The 25,735-nt window shown below is 39.7% G+C and overlaps 1 protein-coding gene across 2 annotated transcripts in view; it reads left to right on the forward strand.

Annotated features, from left to right (window-relative positions):
* LOC149281472 (patched domain-containing protein 4-like) overlaps positions 1-25,130 on the forward strand; it is a 57,400-nt gene extending 32,270 nt beyond the window's left edge. For both annotated transcript variants that reach the window (XM_089499252.1, XM_089499253.1), the window contains exons 2-3: positions 15,617-16,097; positions 23,497-25,130. In XM_089499252.1, the coding sequence (XP_089355378.1) occupies positions 15,617-16,097; positions 23,497-25,130 (2,115 nt within the window). The remainder of the gene's footprint in view (positions 1-15,616; positions 16,098-23,496) is intronic.
* Positions 25,131-25,735: the final 605 nt, after the last annotated feature.

Below are 25,735 nucleotides of genomic sequence, written 5' to 3' on the forward strand. Positions count from 1 at the left end.
CACAGTAAACAGGACAGAGAAGTGGAATTTAGCTCTTAATCTTTACATTTTTAAGCAAAATAAGTTTAAAACAAAAAGTAAAAGGTACCTGTGTTTTTTACGAGTACATTTGATTATCTAGGAGCTGTGTAAGTGACAGATTCTCTTAGATTTCTGTTTTGTAGCATTTACCAGAAAAACATTTCTCGCACGTGAGAAAATGAGTTTTGTTCCTTTTTTGAATATACATTTGAGTTCATTTGTTGATTTATTCTCAAAAACCGAAAGCACAAATTTAAGAGCGTGTATCAAGCCAAATATGCCCCAAGATTACCGCAAAACTGTAAACTTCATACTTTTCTTTTACTTTTTCTCCAAAACTTACGAGCAGCTGGAGAAAAGAGTTTAACGTGAAAATGGTGTCCAAAAATAATGGATTGAATTTATCATTGTAATTTCTCCCAGACAGGGTGGTTTTCACATAGGAATAAGGTGTGAATTATGAGCAAGTCATCGTTTCTGCCGTGAGAACGGGTTTCCTTAGCTCACGATTATTCATATTGGAAGTAATAGTAGAAATTCATATTGAGGCAGGGAAAAATAATATGTCATGCTCATAACCCAACCAATGAAGAACTAGATTGTCTGCAGTTTATATATGAATTGTTGGAGTATACATGCACATCTCAGGACTTCTTGGGACGGGTCATTATTTACAAAAACAAAAGTAATAAAGGAAAAAAGCTACTTCTGGTCTCCATGTCTGTAAACATTCAGCATTATCTCCTGAAACCCAGGGTTTTCGCCCCAATCTCAAGGTGGATGGGTACATTCTCAGGGTCGCACATTCTAAAGTTGACTCTTAAAGTTCTACTCAAATTAAGTGATATCTTAGCATCCCAGCTGGCACTTTTATAACTGGTATATCATAGCGGCAATCCCTGCTTGAATACAGGTGACTTAATTGAAGAATTATTACCACCTGAATCACTGATCAAGCAGTACTGTTGCATGCAGAATGCCCCTGAAAATGTAAAGTGCCCCGTTTCTAGAGCAGTGTTTTTCATGCAATTGCTGCATAGTAAGAAAAGGTAAAACAGGACAGTGATTCTTGTAGAAAGAATTCTTGTCCTCCATTTTTCAGTCTAGCCGTGGGGGTCTAAAGGTATCTATAGGTTTAACGATATCATTGCGGGAGGTACTCTGGCCTCTTCTCAATACCCAATACAGAACAGGTTCATGCCCTATAGCGAAGCATCGTATAAGAGAGATAAGGTGTTGGCTTTCCCAAGGATTCCAACCTATCATGACCACAGATCCCAATTAGAGAAGTCAAAATATCCAAAGACGGAGCAAGCTAGTTACAATGTACCTAAATGTTGTAGAAACTTTAAAGAAAGTTTTGTTTAGGTGGTACCTGGTCAATGAATAAATATTTATACTATGGTCTCCAACCATTGCTCAGGGGGGGTGCAGCCGGAAAATGTTTGGCAGTGCCTTGACATTTGTGTATTTTGGATACATGTGTTCCACCTTACATCCCTGTTGACCTGAATTTGGTTGCCGCCGATCCCGTTGGTTGTCCCTTTTTAATAAAAATATACAGTTAGATTTCATCGTCAGAGAAGTTGAATATTGACACTGGAAGAAACTTAGTTCCTCATCTGTAGTAGATGTTAAGTAGGCATTGTCCCAATTCCACATTATAAATTAAATAACATTTCAAGTACACAGGAAACCTTTAAAATGAGTAATGTTGGGGACAGCCTTTTTAGGGATATGGAGTGAGTTCTTCTATCTTTATATAATACTGAAATGTCATTAAAGAGAGAGCTGCCAGTTTGCATCAAAATCAAGGAACATTCTCTATGCAATTAGAGGAATAAACCAATTTGTGGCTATTTTTGTTCACACTGTTCTGCCCATATGGTATTTATTTCAGATTTCAGTGATATACCAAGGTTTTGTTCAATGCAATAAATTATGTGACCTTTTATCATGGCGTGACCATGGTTGGTCAAAACATCCATAATAGGACCACTCATGATTATTGCAAGCCCCTTTAAATTAAGTGTAATGGTGCAAGATGGCGGAAGGGTATCATTTACCCTAGCAGGGGTCTGGGAGAATTTTTATTTGCCTCTGTGCAGTAGAATGTACATCTTTGTTATAAAGCTAAAAAAAAAAGTCTGACTTCTAGATACTTTACTGTAAGTTCTTTTTTCAGCAATAGTTTTCAGTCAAATCTAAAAATTGCCTGGTTTCTCTGCTTTTTGATGCTTCAGTGATTTTTCCTTCTAAAGCAGGTGTCTCTAAAAATATCGGATTAGCATTCCTTCCTCCCTCTCCTGTCTTATTCACGTACAGAACCGTGGAGCGTGATTTTAGTTTACTGCATAAATTAAGCGGAACAGATAGGATATCCCTCAGACAGCCTCAGATGTAGACATCAAACACAAGGCTTTGTTAGGCAGAAGGAATAATCCCAAAATAAGACTTATTGATCAATGGTGATGTGGAACGGGGCAAAGATCATAGACAGTACAGGAGCTCTTCTAGCTCAATATTTGGCAGGCTTGCTGCCGGGTTTGAACAGAGTAGGAGAGTGGACAAGGAAATAGCAGACAAAGCCGAAGCATCAAATATACGTCACATATATCTCTTTGCTCAGTATCCCTGTGGTCCTAACATCATCTTCGACTTCTCCTACCTAACATGGAACAAGACTGAGACAGACTTGGAGTCCCTGGCAGCCCCAAGCCACCATCTGCCAAAGATAGGATGGAGGACAAATGATCAGCTTTAAAGTCCAAACTTACTAATTAATACTTTCAATAAACACGAGGCTATAGTACTGTATTTTGGCCAAAGCTCATACTCTCATCTGACCCATCAAGGAAACCCCATGAGAGGTAAGTCTTAATTTACATATGAGCAACATGAACAAAATTAACGGGGTAAGAAAAAGAAAAAACGATAAAGATTAAGAATCATCATGTAAAGGAAAACCTAAAAATCATAAAGGAAAAATCAGAAACCAAAGGATAGCTTGGACAGAGAAAATAAAATATCATTACCAAATGACCAGAACAAAGGTATTCATAAACAACTGTAACAATATGTGGCGCAAAATGCAAGTTCATATGAGGTTATCTTAGGGCAAAATGGCAAATTTGGAGGATGTTCTCAGGGAGGTCATGTCCACAGAGTTGAGGGGGCGAAGAGAGAAGAACAAGAGGATGAAAAGCAAGAAGCTGCGACACACCGAAGCGGTCAGCAGAAATGAGAGACAGAATGTGGCCATGAGTGTGAGAGAATATGAATGAAAGTGTGAGATAATATGAATGAAAGTGTGAGAGAGTGGGAATGAAAGAGCCTGCAAATTTTGGACAAAAATCTTACATTTTGGGACGAAATTGTGCCATTCGTAGGAATCCGAATGCACAAGTCTAGTGACCAGTGACTTTGTAGCATTGTTCAAAATACAAAAACATGTCTAACAGGGGGAGGGCACTGTGTCCCAGAAGGTGAGTTACTTTATATGTAGTAGGGTGTCCCTGTTAGCAGGTGGGTCTCATATCGGGGATGATCCTGTAGTATACATGATGCCCTATACAAGTGGAGTTTCTTGGAACCTAGTACTAATGGAGCACTTATTTATTTATATGATCGGAGGGTTGATTTTCCTAGGCAAGTAAATACTTCTATATAGGACTTAATTGCCATGAGGTGGTGTAGTAGGTCAGTAAGCAGAGTTACTGAAAGATTATGATAGTATTTTATTTGGACAACATGGCCTTTTTGAAGAATTTGCTTTATAATCCTCAGAAACAACTTAGTTCCTAGAATGCCCTATATTTCTTCCCCCTACCACCTGTGATAATAAGGCAGCATATCAGGACTGGCTACAGGAGAATTAGAATGTCTTTTTATGGCTGCAGCCGAAATAGCTCTGTGTTGTTACGTCTGTCCCTATGGTTCAGTAGCTTCAGGAAAATGCAATTTGCACAATCTTATTTGGTGCAGAATATAATTCATGACCTGGTTTGCTTGGGACACATTTATGTTCATCTCAGTGATGCAGTATTTTGTAAGACATTTCTTTTTGAGGTCATTTCAACGGTCTGTGTGGATATCTGTAGAAAAAAAAATTGACTCCCCCGTATATCGCTAGTTTAGAAATTTTTTCCTAAAATGCAGAATTTGCATCTTTTTATATTTAACAAGGCAGCAAAAGGTGTACTTTTTTCTTCCTTTTAGGCAAACTTTTCAGTGCCACATTAAGACCCTGTTGGCTCTCTAGGCACATGGATTTTACCCCCCACACACACAGAAGGACTGTCATGCTACCCGTCCAGACAGTAAGGCTACTGTTGGTGCAACCACCCCGAATCAAAGGGCTAATAAGCGGAGTGATTGCGTGTACATAAATAATTTGTCTAAAAGCATTTATAATTGAAATGTGCAGATACATGAATATCATACGTGTGTGCATGCTAAGTCCATGACAGGTCCCCTTGACCGCCAAAGAAAACTTGGAGTCATCATTCCAACTGTTATGACAAAACCGTTACATCACAATACATAAAGCACATTTCGGTTAGGAGATATAACGGAACAAAATGAGATCATATGAAACAAATCTCAATATAATAGTTTGTCTCATTAAAAATAAGATGTATTTTAGTTCCGTAATGTGCTGGTTTTATTCAGAGCCACTCTGACAATTTCTTAAAGCTCATGAGGGAGGCGGTAATGATACTCATGATAAGTGTTATATCTCAAGGGTTTACGGAATTTCGCTATTATAAGTGTTGTACATTGGGTTTAATCTTCTCCATGTCAGGCAGCTTTAAGGAATGTTAGCCTATTAAGAAGTGTTTTCATGCCTATTAAGAGCTGACGTAGCAGAATCCACATTTAAAGATGCTGTTCCACCTACTCTCCTGAATTTAACACTTTTTTTGAAATAACTGCAGTAATAGAAACATCATTTCTGAGCTCTTCCCAGATCTGCCTTTGATGATGTAATATTCTGTCTCAACATATTTGTATTTTGATTTTAATATGATTAAAACTTTAGAATAAAGAACAGCATGAGAATTCTACTTAGGCTTCTTTGCGTAAAATGCTGGAGGCTGCAATTAATGTTTTACATGAACCTTTAAACCTATGTCCTGGTAGTATTCCCTTTTCTCCAAGCAACTTAGAAACAATGGGCATGGAAATCATATTAAATAAATAGTCCTTCTTGTATTGATTTAGACGGTTTTTGTACAACCTAGAAACATTTGGGGGTCTCCTCAGTCTTCATGATTAGTAAAGGGTCCTCTTCAGCAGGGGTAATGTCAAGTTCAAGATAGAAGGTGAACAGCAGAATGGGTGGCCTCTGTCAGAGTTATGGAAATGGGTGACAACGCAGTACGTCTTGGTGTCCTTTTCTAGAGGGATAGCCTGGGCAAATAATGAAGCATTTCATGCATAGTTGCCAACTGTCCTGATTTGAATGGGATAGTCAAAGCAGCAGGACTTGCTGTATGTAATGTGAGCAGGAATTGGCATCATGCTGCTTATAAACTGAGAACATTCAAGGGTAGGCTATCCAGGTAGCTATACACGAGTAGAATGGGAGTAGTCAACCATTGGGTGTTTTGATGACGCAGAGACAAAAAATCTCCAACTCTCCGTATTGATTTGTCTTTTATCAAACACAAAGCTTTATTCATCAGCAAACACTATATGCTTTAGATTGGGTCAGTCTTCTTGACAGCCTACTAGATATATCTATATCTGTATGTCTGCCTCTATCATGTTTTTTGATTGTTCCTATGTTGCTATGACTTATGGCAAAGATTGAAAACCATGTTATTGCATACTGTCTGTCATTGTACTGTATTGACCCGCCAATAAATACGCCAAAATAGGGCTTCCTTGCAATTGTCCCTTAATTTTATTTAAAGTTATCTCTTTTCCTTTCTATTATATATATATATATATATATATAGCATATTTTGTATTCTAACCAGTAAACCCAGTTATAGTTGTACGTAATGTAATCAACTGTAAAATGCAAGATTGGGACAGAGACATGTATACTTTTAATTCCAATTTCATTAGATGTGTTAACATACCTCCCTTGTTAATTCATAACAACTCAACTGTTGAGTTGAGTTTCCCTTCAGTATTAGCAAACAAGCGAGTCAGACATGTGGCAACAAAAACAAAAATTAGTGAATGAACCCACCTATTGTGACTTTTTGGGCTGTAGAACACTCTAATACATTCATGCTCAGCAACCATTCTGAGTAACTAGAAAAGAGGAGATGGGGAAGGGAGAGAAGTCCTGCTCATTTTTCGCACCATGGTGTCCCTCTTTAACATTTCCAGTGTGTCACTTTACCTTCCTTGCCATACCTCCGAAGAGTCTGTGTTCTTCCAGAACAGTAAGAATTTTCAGAAGCTGTCCAGAGAAGCTGCCCCATTGCAGGCTGTGGGGATCCTGGGCCGGTTGTGAATTCCTGACTTAGGAAGCTGTAAAATCAATGAAGAGCTGAACCGTTGCAGTATAGACCTCCCAAGTGGCCACCTTGCAATGCTCTGCAGCTGAGCTCCTCGGGGTGGCTTTTCAGGCAAGGTGACCACACTCACTCCCACTTCTACCCCCAACCATCCCCATCCATATCCCCCTGGTATACCTTGTTAGACAGGTAGATTATACCCATTCATTTATCATTAAATACATTTTGTTGACACTGAGCTGCACCCGGTAATAATTATTTCCATATCATTTCTATGGGACTTTTTAGGATGTTTCTAAATATTGTTATATCAGATAAGTCCCTCTGCATCCTATTTATCAACCCCGGTCCAGATAATATTTATGGCAAGTTCCAAAGAGCACCTGATTGGTATTTGCCAGTGAATAATTCAATTTCTCTATTTGCAACTCTAGGATACTGGAGAATCTGATTAAATGTCAAAAACCTCCAAAAGACACGAGATAGTACAGATGAATGCGTGCACAGGGGTTTTATTCTGCAATAAAGTGCCGTGACAGCCAGCAAGAAGCGCTGAATAACACTTTAAGGTCTTCTCGCCTTTAAAGGGGCATTTTGTCAACATAAAGTGTCAGTATGAGGTTCTAAGAACATAACATTTTGTTACATTTCCATCCAACAAAGCATTTGTGTTTTCCATGTCAAATTTATTAAAGCAAAACTATCATAAGATGATACAAGAAACTGTATAGGCAAGGTCAGTAGACTATGTAGATGCTGAGATCACATTCATCCGCTTTTGTGGGGGCCATAAAACGCATTTTTTCACACAAAAGGTGTATTCTTCCCCAAAAAAGTGTGTGATGCCCCCCCAGCATTTCAGTGCTAATGCCAGAAGTGGATTAGTGCATTGCACTTAACTTTGGGTCCAAAATGGTTAAATTAAATACCACGGACAATCCATTAAGCACCGACGCGTCTATCAATCAGTCCTCTTATAGCATTAACTCTGTGTGCGTGTGCTTTGGTCTTTACTGAATAATTAATTAAACTCATATAGTCCAAGGCGATATCTTAATGAAAATCTACAGTGTTTTAACTAATTAAATCCCTGCTGTTCCAGTGTCTGTCATATAAACCAGTATCATGAATAACTTTTATACACTCAGAAAATGTTTAAATGTGTCAAGCTGCCGCATGGCCCCTCGATTCTCAGTGCCTGACTAGTCTCTGGGATATAATAAAATAAATAAAATATAAAACAAAGTCTTGAGTATGTATGTGCATTTGAAATACACGCTTAACTTAGAAGTAAGTTTCCAGGAGAACTTCAAATAAAGGTCATGTTATTTTGGACTTGGGTATCTTACGTACCACTGAGCTGTGAGTAGCCGGTGGGATGAATGGAAAAGTGTCCACTCATTGACGTAACCAGTGGCCGATTCTGTCTCAGGCCAACTACTTTATGTCTATACCGAGGGCAAACTGTTCAAGAAAGAGGCAGCAGTGGCAACAAGCCCAAATGATATTCTCTAATTTTCACCATGGACAATTACTCCTGCCCCATTCTGGCTTCACCTGGAGAAGGGATGGAGTTCTGGTTCCTTCAGCTATGTAGTTATCTTCTGTGTACATGACTGAGTGTATCCATATGGATGAAGAATAGGGAGGCATTTTATGATTATGGCTGCTATAGAATCATAGGAAGGAGTAGCCAGGCTAATATACTAGGTGGTAAGGTGGGGTACATTTTACTCTTGCTTTCTTGGTAGAAGACATAGGTATATCACTGAACTAAGAGAAAACTTCAGGATAGGTGTTCCATGGTGCTCAAACTGATAAAGGCACACTCCAGCCATCATATAATAGCTAAGTGGTCCCTTTAAATATTAGTGTCCCCAGCAGCCCCTCTCCCCAGCCCTAGCTATTTGCCACGCGGGAGACATTGAGACCTGTCATGCCAGTCAGTGGTGTCTCGTTGAGTGTTTTGGTGGGGTTCTAACAAGAATCCAACATGTCCCTGCGTGAAAACTGCTCCCCTGTCCTCTTACTGATTCACTGTTCCAAGTAACCGAACCGGGGCACGAAACATTCAATCACGGAGGGGGTATTCTGCTGCCGCTCTGGGTCTACAGCTTTTCTCTAAATTAAGTACTTTTATATGCATTCCCTGTTTAGGAGGCTTACATGGGTCACTGGAGTGGCCCTTTACGTTGTTCGTATAATTTGACCCTTATAATAATTACGGAAGGTCCCATACTTCTAAGCCTTTTACCGCCATCAACTCTTCCATCAACAGCAATAATGTGTGAGCTTAGTATAAACTTTCAGCGCAAATAGATCTCCTAAATTGTACAGTCTGTCTGTAAGAAACAGCCTACACGCGGTACATATGAACTGTGTGCATAAATAGGAGCCCTAAAGCATTGTGTCTGATTAGATTCAAATAAAAATAAAAAGGAAACATTTTTCCCGCACTGTATTATTTATTTTGTGACACACCGTGAAATTTTTTCCTGCTTTACTGCAAAACACTCTGCCTGAAGATGAATATCCCTAATTAATCTAAAACAATACTACACCAGAGACAAGTTAAGCGTTACACTCAATACTATTATTCCGCAGTCGGATACATTCTTGGACACTGATATAGTCTTTAAGAGAAGTCATCGTAATTTCTTTTTTTTTTTTTAAATTGAACTTTTACTTAAGAAATTAAAGTGCTTGCGCCTTTTTCTATACCAAAGTATAATGGTCCTGGTAGAAATACTTCCATTTATGTATAATCAGAAAGGCAATTGCCGTAACCCTTGTCTGATGCTAAAGCTGACCACGGGAAGCGCATGCACACAGACTCAGAGCTCTTGCTTGGCTGGCTTCATGGTTTAGTTGCTGGGCAAGTAACCCATCAGTGTTTCAAAGTAAATGTTGCTGAGTTTGCAGCTAAACAAAGATCGTGAACGTACCTGGGAATTGTCAAGGCTTTACCAGGAGTCTCTGGGCGAAGCTCTGCTTCCTCGGGTCTCTGGGTTATTTTCTTCTCTCTCCTGGCAAAGGAAAGGAGTCTAGCAAGACTCACTTCCAGTCCAACTTTTTTCACTCCTACAGTATGTTGTATATTGTAGTTTTATAGAGAATTTCAACTGCTTTAATGCACAACTGCTTTAACTGTGCACATAGGAACTCTCCTTACATGTGTGTAACTGGGAACTCTCCGGGTTTCACCTGTAGATTCTGAGAGAACCTCCAGCTCTCTGGGTCGACACCCGAATTCTCCGGGTCGCAGAAGCGGGATCCTGTCACGCCCCACTCCCTGCCCTTTGCCCCCTTAAATGCCCAGTGACAGCAGCGGGAAAGCCCACTGACGTCAGCGGGAAGGCCTGCGACATTTGCGGGAACGCCCACCAATGTCAGACCGTAGTCCTGGCCACTCCCCACAAAGGGGGGTTTCGGGTAGCCGACGACTATTTGTGTCACAAATCAGAATCGATTACTGGGCCTCCAAAGAGTTGATTGTCAAGGTTCGGGGAATGGTTTGGCTCAACCCACTTAATACCCCAGTTGTGCCCCCTTTTGGGTCTTTTATTTACAAGTCGCCTTCCTGTTCATGTCTTATCCCCGTCCCTTCCACCTCTGATTAACAGCAAGAGAGGGAGTTTTTGCAGAGACCAGTCTCGGGAAATTCAGTCATGATTATGCAGAACCAACTTCATACATTCATGGAAGGACATATATGAGAAATGTATCATCTAAATGTGAGTCACTCCAGCCTCTTTTTGGAAGATTTTCAGCGGTATATGCCATTGGCCGTGTATATTTATTAAATGCAGCAGTTTAGTCTGTTTGGTACTCCTGGATTTGTTTCAGCAGTTCCTTAGTTTTATGATGTAGCTTTATCATATGTTTTGTGAGTTTGATGATATCTGCCACTTAATTCTATTTTATTCCTTTCCTGAAGTCATATAGTCAAGAGCATTCCGTTTAATGCTAATGATATTGGTGAAGAAAATGATAGTCAAGTCGGTAATTGTATCACTGCTGATATAGTTGCATATATTTTATTAATATGTGTTTATATATATAATAACCTGTAATATATTCTGACCTGTAAGATCCTAACTGGCACCAATTACCTGTCTTCCCAGCACAGTTAGTCCTCAGAGTTCATTGTCTTCTCTTGTCTCATATAATAGTAACAACCAAAATAACCTGCAAATGAATAGGTCTGTAACTCAGTGAAATGTACGATACTTAAAAAGAGGGGGGTAAGTTAGGCATTTATTGATTGTACTGATACACTGTGTGTTTAACACATAGTTAAATGCCATGAAAAGAGTTTGTTTTCTTTCTGGGTCTCTTTCACTAATTTGCAGACGTCAAATGATTTATTTAGGGTTTCCGATATGGATGCTTTCCGATATGGATTCTTACACTATTGATTTAAGTGATTTTGTAATAACCATACCGAAGAATTATTTGGGTATGACCCCCAGTCTCTGGGCGAATCTCTGCTTCCCTGGGTATCCGGGTCAGTTTCGCTGTTTGTCCGTCCCCACCACCCCACAGAATAAGGAGAGCTCCAGGTAGCCTAACCTTGGAAGGTCCCAGTGAGGATAATAATGGAGTCAAATTATTCACAGGATCATATTCTGAAACCCCCCTCACCACCACAACAAGCATAGTTTTCAGTTTTTTGGTATGTGACAAGGTCTCGTTCTTGGAGAGTGAAGTCTGTGTCTCACTTAACATAGGTCTCCAAGACTGCCTAATAATAATCAGGTCCTGGGCAAGCCGCACCTTCTTTCCCCATTCTTTCCCCATTCTTTTCCCTTCTTTCCCCAAACAGACCTCTCTAAATTGAGTCATACTTCATGGTCTGATGCAATGCTTTGGGATGTGATGTCATATCTCAGTGCTTTGCAATCATGTGGGACATGTGGAAGAGAAATCTGTGCTGCGGGCTACACAGACCACCACCATTTCCCAGAGAGCATCCATGGCTGAGTCGGCACAGCTGCCATAGACTAAGGTTTTGACCTGGGGGCAGCTGACCCTTTTGGCCAACATTATCATGTTAAAATCTTCATGATGTTCCATGCTGTCATGAAAAAAGTGGCCCAAAAACCTACCATGACGACATGGAACATCATGATAAAGTAGTGTTGTGCGCACTCGAGCACACCTCTACCTGACGGTTCCCTGTGTAGGGTAGCCACAGTACAAATAGAATAGAATAGAATTAGCAAAAGGTGAAAAATAAAATAACAGTGATCCAGCAGCAGACTGTATCACTGTCACCAACGTTTCCCAGTGCAAGGCAGTCCTCTGGAACAGCCATTCATCCTCCCTGCGTCGGGAAGTTATGAATAGATGCAACGTATTCTCAATGAACACAAGGCTCCATTAAAGGGGATTGAGCGTTTCCCATGCATTCACCCTTTTCACGCCGGTAGTCTCAAGCCACGCATTCTCATCAGTAGCCTCGGTAAATGCATCTAACAATGGTATCAAGAAAAAGCTCTATCTGTCCTAAAAAAAAACAAAAAACAATATATCATTTGTGTGGATGAATGAAAGAAAACATGGTGTAAAAATGCTGAAAATTATCAGGTTTTTGGGCAAAAAACAGCCTCGACCTTCTATGCGCTAGTGAACTATATAACGTTTTGCAGAGATTTATGAGGCATTCTCGTCAGGTGGTCCCCAGAACCACAATGTGACAACGAGAGTCCCCATGGCCCATTGACCCCAATGGCTTGGTGCAAGAAGGTCCTCTGATCTTGCTAACTAGCCCATTACTGTTCCCCAGCAGTTGCTCGGGGGCCTGGTTCTAAAAGGGTAATTTGGATCTGCAAATAGTCTATTGATCTTGATAATTAGGAAATCTAAATGTCTATTAGCAACTTAGTTTTTTTTCATTAGGACACCTGCTACTTGCTTGTGTGAACATAGACAATCCATGTCGGTCTGTGCATAGCAGCCTTTTACCGATAATGGCATTAATCATTCCGTTTTCCTTGGAGTGCAGTAAAAAAAAAACACTTTTCATCACTAATTTGCATAATAATGCATAATAATGCACCTAAACAAAAAAAAATAAACACCGAAAGTAGATAATTATGAGTCAATGACGTGCCAGTGCTTCATGTATGTAGGTAGTGTGTATCGTGCATTGTAAACCCAAAACCAGTTTAACCCACCAAATAACGACACGGAGACCGAAATTGGATAAAGCAGGCCACAGCACAATTTTATTATAAAACCATAAAACACTGTGTTGGCCCAAAACACCATAAACCAATAAGAATAATATACAATAACCGATAAATAATAAATACAAATATACAAATATACATAACACATTACCGTAACATATTCAAAACATAACCAACACAGGAACCGAATTAACCCCGTCCTTGCCGGCCTCTCACACTGCACAATCCAGACCACAGGTACTCACCTCCCCCCTCGTCCAAACAAAATTGACAGCTACCTTTCGCTGCCCCACCACCAATGCTAACCACCAGCCGTCCAACAAGCTCGGTGGGCACGTCCAATAAAACACCAGAGGTTAGGGGAGGATTGAGCCTTCCATTACACCAGCATCCAAACTCCATCACTTACCAAAACCAGACCGGCAAGGACACACAAACCGCCAGCTGTGACAAAAGAAAGAAAGGTAGTACACAAGAAATAGGGAGGGAGGGTGGGAAGCAGGTAAGACTGTTGGCCGTGCCTGTAAAAAAGGACAGTGACCGGGGTCACCCAGAGGGCACCTTATATCACCTAGGGTCTCCCACCCCTCAATTAACATACCCCAATCAAAACACGGACATGCCCTGAGCATGCACTAACCCACACACATACATGCTCCCTGTCCATTTAGCTACGCTGATTCCCAGGGGCCTGAACATCTTGAAAATTAGACCAAACATCTGTAGTTTTACAAATCAAATGTAGGCTTACGCAGGAAGCATATTTCGACCATAATGCGCTTTATACCATCCTAACGTATGCAAATTAAACAACCATTATGCCACAGGAAATACACTACGATATGTAGATTCACTTGTTTCATTGTGTATTATGATTGCTTTTTCTCATCTGGATCTTGAATCTAAAAAAAAATAAAATAATTACAAGCTGTGAGATGAATCCCGGTCACAGTATTATAGGGAGAGCTGACTTTAGGCACATGGCATAATAACTAAAAATTAGCATTTTACCCCCAAATCACAGTCCTTTCACTCTGCAAAATAAAAGAGACTGCTTAGTGTGAATTGTAAAATAAATCATACTTGATATTATTCATAAATTTTAGAATTCACAGACTATTACTCAGCCTTTTATTTTTAGCTCATCAGCCCTCGGACTTTTGCCATAATCCTTTCCTCCCGCCCCACTTTTCATCTAAGCCCCCCTGGCCGGGCCATCGGTCACAGCAGGCAAATGCCTGCTGGGCTACCGGCCATCAGCTCTCCAGATCAGGTGCTGGAAATACCCGACAGCAAGTTTGCTTGTTCTACTTAATAAGCTTCCATCTAAGTGCAGGAGCGCTTTCCTCCTGTTGTTTATTGGGGAGGGGGGGGTGTAGTTGGATTATTGCTTGGAAGCACATGCTTTTACTTACTTTTAAAAGGAGTTAGTGTAGAATATTAACCCAGTATCCACATGTCTTAAATGATACGATCATTTTGGTTTTAGTTACATTACAGATTGCTTTCATCTTCTCACAACTCTGTCTGAAGCTCTACGTGAAATATTTACCAAAATGTTCTGATATGATTAATCCTCTAAAAAAAAAGCCTTTGAAAGTCACACTAATTGGAACTGCTTCTCAAAACCATGATGAGGCGTAACTAATTTAATTATTCCGGTTTAGCATCTTGAAATTGGTCAATCTCACCAAAATAAGAAAAAATTTGAGCTGTATTACCTCAAGATAAGATAGAACTTTTAGTCAACGTTGATACCTTTTGTTGGGCCACGATAGAAAAAGATGGGACGTTACATAGGCTTTTGGGAGTCCAGATATCCCTTCTTCTCCCTTCTTCAGATGGAATGTCTTAAAACAAAAGAACATTTATAGAAAGATACATTGATTTGAGAGGGGATTAACAAAACGTTGATATTCTATTAAAAAGTGTGGGCCCATTACACAAATGGCACCATTGGGTTTAGTGGAGCCAAGATACATGAGATGCCAGTGAGAAGTGGTACATTAGATACAGGTTTACGCATGGCCATAAGACCATGAGGATTTTCTGTCTGTATGGTACACAAGGTGGTTCTACAGAGAACGTCTGTAAGTATCTGATCCCCAAAGGGGACTTGGTTGCAAGATCTTAACAATGTCCTTGGAGGAGATCACTCCCAGTTGGCCTCGCTAAATGTCCTTGCAGGATGAAGGATTTATGCAAACATGATAGATATTTGTCCCTAATTCCATCAGAACAGATAGAATTAGGTGGCTGATAAGAACCATTTGGACTAACTGGCCGTTTTTCCTGATGTAGAGACCCAGACCTTAATCAGTCTTTGGTCTCGTCAGGAGCCATATACCTATCCCACGTTTGAATTCTCTCACTGTGTTACCATCTACCAATTTTGATGGGAGGCTTTTCCATTTATCTACCACCTTCTCTGCACTCAGTAGTGCCATTATTACTCATGCTTGTGTTGTCCACTTGATGCACTTGGTGGAGTAACAGGCAAAATTGGTTTTAGTTGTGAACATCTTTAAGTTATTCTTATAGATGAAGAAGATATTATGTTTGAAGATATGTAGAAGAAGATTGTTTAATGTAGCCTTAAGTGTCGCAATTCATTTGGTAGGAGTATCAGAACACTTAGAGTCACATGCTGATTGATTAGGAAGCCCCAATAATTATGGAATTGTTCAAATCTTGTGAATTTTTAAGTTTAATAGAGTTTTTTTTATTGATCAATTCACAAAAAAACTAATTAGAATACTTTTGTTTGAAAAAAAATTATATCATAAATAGTTTTAAACAGTTTTTGAGAAAAATTATTTGTATCTGTGCGAAAAATTCATTTCTGCGAAATTGTTGGTGACTTTAATATATATTTAATATTGTACTTCTGCTGCAATAAATCCTTATGTTGTATTTTTTTTTTAGAATGGAAGACAGAGCTTTATCGGACACCAGCTGGGAGGTGTTGCGGAAGTCCCAAACAGTAAAGATCAAAGGGTTAAATCGGCAAAGGCCATCCAAATTACCTACTACCTCCAGAATTATGGCTCGGCAACCCAGGACCTCATTAGTGAACAGTGGGAGACTGAATTTTGCACATTAATGGATCATCTCCAAGAAGAACATCCAGATATCAAGTTGTACACATTAACGTCCTTCAGCCTGCTGAGAGACTTTCAGAAAACCATTGATCTCTCCAGAAGTAAGATTGTGGTGAGTCTCATGTTGATTCTTGTGGCTGCCACACTCTCGAGTTCTATGAAAGACTGCCTCCGCAGCAAGCCTTTCCTTGGGTTATTAGGAGCGCTCACTATCTGTATCTCCAGTGTCACAGCCGCAGGGATATTTTTCGTTACTGATGGAAGATATAACTCAACTCTGCTGGGAATCCCGTTCTTTGCTATGGGTAATTATTTATCTTCATGAGAACATGATTGACACATCTATTAACTGAATGGTAAATTAAATCATTAGCTTTATTATTATTTGTATTAGTCAATGAAATGTATTTTTTAAAAGTTCTAAAAAGAAAAGTTTAGAGTAACAAGACACATTAATGGCGAGTTTTACAGTGGTTAGTGCTAATAAATACTGCCATATATTTAAAAGATAATATTTGCCTGTTCTTTCAAAATAATTTTATCACAACACACAGGTTTTATATTGTAATTCATCACTTCTGGCGTTTCAATAACATCTTGTTCTTTGTAATTGTATTTCGGTAAGGTATACCACAAAAAAAAAAATATTAAGCATACTCACTGTACGTTGCAGGTGCAATTTTCTGCTGTAGAGAAACCGATGAGCTAATACACGCTGAGACAGAAATACAAGAAATATGGGTAAAGATATTCTGAATTAAGGAACCTGTGTTGTAGCCGGGATATCAGCTGCTCAGATATAACTTAATCACAATGTCCTTATAGTCAGGGGCAAACTCTGATTTATACTAGGCTGAGGGAGCAGGGAAACTGCTCTCCAATAATCAGATTATCCGGTATAGTATATGTTCTATGAAAAGTACATATTTATTATGTTTTGCCTTTTCATTAAAATAATAAATGCATCTGTGATTAAATAGAAACCACCGTTTGAAAAACCCTGTGATGTATAGTTTTCAAACATTTATGGTTTAATTGGATATATTGAATCAGCCAGTTTCAAAGGTGTTCCAAATAGGACATGGGTGCAGGATGACGAGAAATTGAAAAACTGGAATGCACATATCTCAAATGTGGCCTTTTAGCCCCCCAGAAAACCAGACAAACCTATCCATGGGTGGAATCACTTCACTCAACTTTTGTTGCTGAACAAAAATTGGGATATTTTCTTGTAGCAGACTTTTTTGCCTGTTTATATGTATTTAATAATTGTATCTGGTATCGAAAAAAGCTTGAAAAGTCCTTTTAACAACATATAACTTGTATGAGTGTGTTAAATGGCAGAGAAGAAAATTACATTTAAACAACCGCATATCAAAAGTGGAAAAATTCTACTTTGTATAAAATCAGCAACATAAATATGTCAGAGATTTAGGTTAATTTGTCTGTATTTTTATCTCTTTAGCTTTTTGGGTGAAAGCTTTATTCTGAAAAAGTACACATTCATGGTAATCTTTTCATTTCAATAATTTCATTTTACTTATTGTAAGAACACATTAAAGTTAAAAGCTGGCATATTCCATTTTGTTGGAAGGAATATTCTTTTTACAGTAGAATGCGTTTGGAATTTACTGTTTACTTACATTTAGGTCTCTATTTTGAAGTAGAACACATTTAAACATACATAGAGGCAAAAGGTGGTTATTCTTGACCTTGTTTCCATGCACCTACCCAGAATCCCTTGTGGTTGTGACAGCTCCATGAGATTTCTGAGGGGGAAAAAACAAGCCCTCTGGTTTGTGTAGATAAGTGTTTAATAATTTTTAACCCCTTAAGGACAACGGGCGGTCCGTAAACCCATTTAAAACAATGCATTTTGAGCCTGTACATGTACGGGTTTTGTCATTAAGGGGTTAAAAGTAGAAAGCTTTCTAAATTGTGGACAACACACGCATTGCATTTTTTGTAGAATCTGAATCCCAGAACGCATAGGGAGGGTAATTTTTTCCCCCTCCATTGCCAATCTAACTCAGTAATTTACGCCAGAGATATAAATCTCCGTCTATAAGTACATCAGCATAATTGGTTCTTGCTTCTGTTCAAGTATTTACAATAGTATTGATAAGGTCCTCTACTTGACTAATGCAGCTATGCATTATTTATTTCTCGGCAGGATCCAGCACTTCCCTAACATCTAACTAATTAAAATGACTATTTTTGTGTTAACTTAAATTGCAGCTCTGCCTTTAGGAAACACTAAAAAATAAACGAGATCTGAAAGTACACGTGACAAATGAAATAGATTTAGATTATATTCTCTGGCGTTATTAGCCTGGAGTTTCAAAAGTAATTTTATACAGTGTTGCTACATTAAGGAATTTAATATCTCACTTGGCTTTTTTTTAAAGGATTTTCTTTAATTTGGCTACCAGACTGAAGGACGCACCATCACTACAATCTATATAAAGACAGAAACACTATGTGGAAAAAAATATTGGGACCCCTGACCATTACACCAACAGGGACTTTGATGGCATCCCATTCCAAATACATAGACAGTAATATGTAGTTGTTTTCCCCTTTGCAGCTATAACAGCTTCCACCCTACTGGGAGGGCTTTCCGTAAGATTTTGGGGAGTTTCTGTGGGACATCTTGCCCGTTCATCCAGTAGAGCACTTGTGAGGTCAGGCACTGATGTTGGACGAGAAGGCCTGACTCACAATCTCCATTCATCCCAAAGGTGTTGGATGGGGTTGAGTTCAGGGCTCTGTGTGGTTCTTCCGCACCAAACTCATCCAACCATGTCTTTATGGACCTTGCTTTGTGCATCAATATATGGACACAAGTCTTGGGATCCACCTCTTAAATATTGAATTCAGGGTCTGGGCTAGGCCCAGTGAAGGAAAATCTTAATGCATCAGCATACCAAGACATTTTGGACAATGCTATGCTGCTATGGGAACATTTTGGGGAAGGCCCCTTTTTCTTCCAGCATGACTGCCCCCCAGTGCACAAAGCAAGGTCCATTAGACATGGTTGGATGAGTAATGTATTTAGATTGCAATGTCATTAAAGTCACTGTTGGTGTAATGGTCAGCTATGGACTTTTGTCCATATAGTGTATATTGAGCTATAGTTATAATAGGTCCACCCTTGGCTTCCCTGGCAACGGAGGCGTGATGGGGAGATCAGGAGACACAAAAAACCCACGACACCATGCCTTCAGTGCTAGGTTATTCTTAGCATTTATGCAAAAAATATATCCCGGTGTTCATATTCCTGTTTTTGTCCCGGTTCCTGTTCTTGTTTCTGCTCCTGCTCCCTTCATCTTCTACCAGACATGCCAGTTACCAGACCCCGGCTCTCCTTTGGGCCACGTTACCTGCTGCCTGCCTATGCTGCCTGCCTTGACCTCGGAACTGTTCCAGACTACGCTTGCCTACTCCTTCTGTTCATACGTACCGGACCTTATCTGGTCCTTGCCATTCCATATCCAAACACCACGAGGTACTACCTCCAAGCTTGACACAAAGTCAGGAGGATGCCAGCCAGTGGCGTATTCTCCCTTCATCCTTTGGTGTTCTACTTTGTAGGGGCTCAGAATATTTCGTCTATGTAAGGTTACCACAGATTCTACAGCCCTAAGAGCATACATGGTATATTCCCTTTTGAGAAGCACCCCCAGAGCACTACATGGGTGGGGAGCTTGAGGGGAATTGTCTAAACATATGCCATCTTGTCAGCACAGAAGGATGTTTGGGGCCAGTTAAAGATGTATTGGAGCCCAACCAGGCTAGGCACAGACCTCCATAGCGTAAATGTCACTGTTTTCAAGAGAGAGATCAGCCCAAACAACCTATTGAACAGCAGAGTCTCAGGGAACCTGGGCCCCCAACAGGACTATCCTGCGTTTTGTTTGCTTCTCCTCAGGACCAGCCACCTTAGACAACATAGCGTTTTAGCATGTGCCATATTTTATAGCGTGATTGTGCACTTTTTGATTCACGACGCTAATGACTGAGCATTTTCCCCCATGTTTTTGCATCCGAGACACCTTTATAAATCATCCCCGATGACTATGACATCTTGTTAAGCTATACAAAGTTTTCCTTGATTTATTCACTGCCCTCCCATCTTGATTGATTTCTTCCCTGTAATGTTAGAAATGACACTGGCACCTACGAGATAATAAAATATTCAGGACTTCGCATGGATTCTGCTTGCGGCTCTGCCCATTACCTATTTATAATGTTTACTTCGATTTGTACATCATTGACCAGACCAAGAATGAAAGAAAAGTGACACCCTCGATATAAACCCTGGTAAAATGTTTGATTTCTTCACAGCAGTGTTGATTTGAAGGCAAAATTTTGAGAAAAAAATCACTTACAATATAGGCTCTGTAGTATCAATATACCTGTATTTATTAGACCTGTGAATTCAAATTCATATGAATTGCAAATGTAACAAATTTTGCCCTGAAAACGATGCCAGACCCCCCCTATGAATCGGACAAAATGAGGCAAAAAGCTCAGAATTTTGGTTGTCATTCTCGTTCACTCACATTCTCTAAATGTTTCCCTACCTACTATGTCGACCACTTCCACTTTTGCATCATCTTCTATCTTTTCTTCTCTCTTCTATCTTCAATCTATCTTCCTCTAGTCAAGGGAGAGGACATCACGGCAAGCGCCGTCATATTGCCTTACGTTCAGGTGAGGGCAAAATGACGGCAGTTGCGGTGACGTCCTCTCCTCCCAAAAATGTGTCCAAATCCTTTTTGGCCCATTTTCACATCACGTCCCTCGCCTTTGGGTACATAGGGCAGCTCCCCCATGGAAGCTACAGCCCTGATTTCATATTGCTAAGACGGTCTATCTAGGAAGGAGACTAATTAATTCTAATTAAATGTACATTAGAAGAGCAGCGATTGAGCTCAGCATTTCTAAAAGACAAAACAGAGTTAGATGTGGATGCAGAGGCATCCCTGCTGAGATAAATCTCTGCTGACTTTGTTGGTAATGGATGAAGTATTTTCAATGTATAGAATTACTGCCGGGGAATTTCACAGCCTTGCGAACGCTATTCTAACATCTAAAAAAAATAACGAAGGTCTCTGAGTGTATCGAAAAAATATGTTTACTTACCGGCCAAATTAAAACCAATCATCGCAGCAGGAATGTAGCTACGTTGTTGAGTTATGTCGAAAACTTACAGAATGAGGCAGAGTTTGGCACCTTCCCGACATTCTGAGTTATTATAGTTATAGTTATTATCTACAGTCCTTTATTGTATATCTGTCTGTATGTATGGATATATGATGGTTTGTGGAGGTTGGGAACTTGTACTGGAACACCGCTACGTCACCAGTATATTAATTATACATTATAGTCCACCTTCTTCTGTGTATATAAAGTAATTCATGGAACTGTTGCTTTGTGAGGGAGAAAAATCAATACAAAGTAAGAATTCTCCCAGGTCTGCCGAAAGAAAATCACTGATTAACCGATGGAGCATTTCAATGAGAATGCAAAGTATTACTTATAAGCATCGTTGAATAATAGCCTTGTTAGTCAGTACCTGCCGCTGCTGTTACTAAAATACCGAGCCAAAAATAAAAAGTCCAAATTTTAGCAGATTCCATTGTACAACAAGATGGGAGTGAAAAAAAACCGCTATTCGCACTGCAGCAATGTATCCGTTTTATCCGTGTGTATCGGGAATGTACGTCAGGTCACAGCTTTGTTGATTGTGGAACTTCAGCAAATGGAGAGCAGGTGCTGCGTATGAGTAACCGATTATTTAGTGCGAAACGCATGCTCTGTCTCTTTGTGAGTGCTTTGTTTTTGGTGTTTTGCTTTGATCTATTGTACAACAACCAATGTTTTAGGGCCACAACCCATTTATTTAGTTGGGGGTAGGTGATGAGTGCTATCAAAGAAGAATTGCGCTATCTGAGATCAAACCACCTTGGGTCTACTTCTTCTAGCCAGGGGGGGTGGCATTTGTCCATGGTAACTCCCCACCCATTAAAGGATATGCCTAGGAGATGGAGAGCTTTGGTAGCCTACCCTGGGAAGTTCCCAGGTATGTTTATATCGCTCCTATGTCAGTCATCTGAGAAGGTTATAGATAAGTGGAACAGCCTCCCATCAGGTGTGGTAGAGGCTAATACAGTAAGGGAACTTAAACACGCATGGCATAAAGCCATCTTTAATCAAAGACTAGATCAAGGTCTAGATTAAGATCTGAGTCTTACATCAGGAAAAAAAGGACAGCGTAGATATGACAAATGGGTCTCATCTGTTGCCACATTCTATTTCAAACTATGTATGTTGTGGATGTTACCGAGCATAAATGGATCTTTGTCGATCAGTAACTTCTGCAGGCCAAGGAGGCAGATGAGAGGAGCAATTTAGTTGCCCTACCCTATAGCGGATGGGACAGCAAAGCTTATCCCAATTGCCAAGATCTCTGCTTAAAGCTAGTTTTACATCATTTTAAATAAATACTTGTGGGCTCTATTTACTAAACTGCGACTGCCTGTGGGTTGGCTAGAAATGCAAGTTTTTTCGCAGCAATCCGCACAAGCTGACCAAAAATCCTCACTTCAATGGGCAGGGGTTGGCGAGACAGGGGGACATAGATGCCCCCGAGAGTATTTTATTATATTTTTCTAAAAAAAACACTCCATCCCATAGGAATAGGACTTGGGGTAAGGGGGAGCCACGGGATGGGGGTCAGTCTTATATATAGGCTAGATATATAGTCTTTTTTTTTCCTTATACTTTAACTAACCAATCACCACGAGGAGGGGATGGGGGAGGCACCCAGGAGTCTACGTTGATTTTATTGCTTTTCGCACTTGGGGTTGTTCGGGTTGCTCTTTTACATTTTAGTATACTTATGAGTAATGATCCATAGGTGTATGTTATACAGAATAGTTAGGCTGAAAATCAGATGCAAGAGATTGTCTTAGAACTCACTTATTTTACGGAGGAGTGTGAAAAGTATATCCATAACTAAACAATTAAAAAGAAACAAAAAAATCCATGCATAAAAAATCAACAAAAAATGCGAGACAATTGGGTCTCTTTTATTAAACAGCAAAAATAATTTGCCTGAAAAAAGGGGTTTATTAACTGGGAGGGAGAACAATCTCCCATCCTTCCCCCAACCTTTATATATATAAAATAATATAGACTCTAAGTCTCTGGGTGAAGTGCTGTTTGGTCATGTCACTTCACCTCCTAGGCTCCATTCGCCCTCCAAATTTCTTATATATTTTCATATATATATATATATATATATATATATATATATATATATATTTAACAACAAGTTTATTTACACCATAGAACTACTTGTCTGCCTATCAACTAATTTCTAGTAACCATATAAGATCATGGATCTATATCTTCTTCATGCAATGGGCAAATACAATTTCCCTTTTCTCTCTACTATACAAAAATATTTTAATAATGTTGTGCAAAGATAACGTGTTTGTCGATAAGGTCATTTGATGATTAATAAGAAAAATGTTGAACAACCCCTACGGATAGGTTAGAAAAATTTTAGATTATCTACTCCTGGTTTTCTTACGATTCTGAGAATGTTACTGTCTGTAGTGTTTATTGATACAGAATTGTGTGTTGAGTTAAGTAGACTGATTTCGTTTCTGTCTTATTTATTTCTTTCTGAAGGTCACGGCACCAAAGGAGTCTTTGAGCTTCTTTCGGGATGGCGCAGGACCAGAGAGAGTTCACCTTTTAAGGATCGAGTGGCAGACGCCTATTCAGATGTGATGGTCTCATATACGATGACAAGCTCTCTCTACATCATCACATTTGGGATGGGTGCCAGCCCTTTTACAAACATTGAAGCGGTGAGGATATTCTGTCAGAACATGTGCATCACCATCGTCCTCAATTACTTTTACGTCTTCTCCTTCTATGGTTCCTGTCTAGTTTTTGCCGGGCAGCTGGAACAAAACCGTTACCACAGCATTTTCTGTTGTAAAATTCCCTCCGAGGAGTACTTGGACAGACAACCAATATGGTTCCAAACTTTAATGAGCGATGGACATCAGCATTCATCTCACCACGAACCCGACCCGTATGAAAACCATTTCATCCAGCATTTCCTAAGAGAACATTACAATGACTGGATCACCAACACCTACGTGAAGCCCTTTGTGGTCATACTGTACCTCATCTATGCATCGTTTTCATTTATGGGTTGCCTACAAATTAGCGGAGGGTCAAACATTATTCATCTTTTGGCTAGTGACTCCCCCAGTGTTTCTTATGCAATTATCCAGCAAAAGTATTTTAGCAATTACAGTCCCGTGATAGGGTTTTATATCTATGAACCTCTTGAGTATTGGAACTCAACTGTGCAAGATGACTTGAAGACGATAACTTTCGGTTTCAACACGGAATCTTGGATTGAACAATATTACCATTTTCTAAAGGCTGGGAACATCTCTGCGTCTAATAAAACGGAATTCATCAACGTCCTGCAGAATATTTTTCTGAAAAAGTCGGAGTTCCAGCATTTCAAAAATGACATCATCATATCGAAGTCCAGCGAGGAGATGAACATCATCGCGTCTAGAATGTACCTGGTGGCCAGGACGAGCGAAAACACTCAACGAGAAGTTGTGGAACTTCTCGAAAAGTTGAGGCCGCTTTCGTTGATACAAAGCATAAAATTTATAGTCTTCAATCCAACCTTTGTATTTATGGACCACTATGGATTGGCGGTCACTATGCCTGTCCTCATCTCTGGCTTCAGTGTCTTGTTGGTATTGATCTTAACGTTCTTCTTGGTCATTCACCCCTTGGGAAATGTCTGGTTGATTATCACAGTCACGTCTATTGAGCTGGGGGTCTTGGGTTTAATGACGTTATGGAACGTCGATATGGATTGCATCTCGATCATGTGCCTTACATACGCATTGAATTTTGCCATAGACCACTGTTCTCCTCTGCTTTATACATTTGTATTGGCGACCGAGCACACGCGAACTCTATGCATTCAAGAGTCACTCCAGGAGCATGGCACAGCGATTATCCAGAATGTTGTATCCTTTCTCATCGGGCTGGTACCCATTCTTTTTGTGCCTTCGAACTTGACCTCCACACTGTTCAAATGCTTGCTGCTGACCGGCGGATGCACGTTACTGCACTGTTTTGTCATTTTACCGGTTTTCTTGACCTTTTTTCCACCTTCAAAGAAACGCCACAAGAAGAAAAGACGAGCAAAGCGGAAGGAAAGAGAGGAGATTGAATGCATCGAAATTCAGGAAAACGCAGATCACGTGACTGCGGTCTGAAAGACCAAAATGTTTTTTTGCAAAAAAAAAAAAAAAAATCTGCAGGAAAAAAAAACAAAAAAAGGCTATAGGGCAGCTTGTGCTGGCCGTAGATACAAGTTGTATTCAGAAGGGGTAGTTTTTCGAAACATCCAAGGTGCAAGATTTTTCTACCTTTTTTTATATGAAAAAAAAAAAAATTGAGCCAGTTTTTTTTACAAAATCATTTTCATAATGAAAATGAAACGGCCGGGAATTTCCCTTATGCAGAATTTAGCGAGTGGTGTTAGTAAATAAACGTGTGGTTTTGTTAAGCTGCAGTAAGGGCTACATCGAATATTTTTTTACATGACATCACATTAGGTTTTTATTTAGAGAGAGAGCCAGCAGATTCTGTAGTGCTGCTACAATAGGGGAGAGTGAAAATGACATGACATAGGCACTGTGAATATGGCTACTGATAACATACCCAATAAACACGCAAAGACATTAATCTTTGGAATGTGAAAAGGCCACAGCACTTTATTCGTTTAGACAGACTGTGACACACAAACAACAAAGATAAAACCGGGACTGGCACACGATTATACTCTGGCAGAGTGCCATACAAATGTCTAAAATGTAAC

This window comes from Sceloporus occidentalis, unplaced genomic scaffold (genome assembly GCF_023333645.1).
Source record: "Sceloporus occidentalis isolate IW3139 unplaced genomic scaffold, rSceOcc1.0.p SCAF_131, whole genome shotgun sequence".
NCBI classification, from domain to species: Eukaryota; Metazoa; Chordata; class Lepidosauria; order Squamata; family Phrynosomatidae; genus Sceloporus; species Sceloporus occidentalis.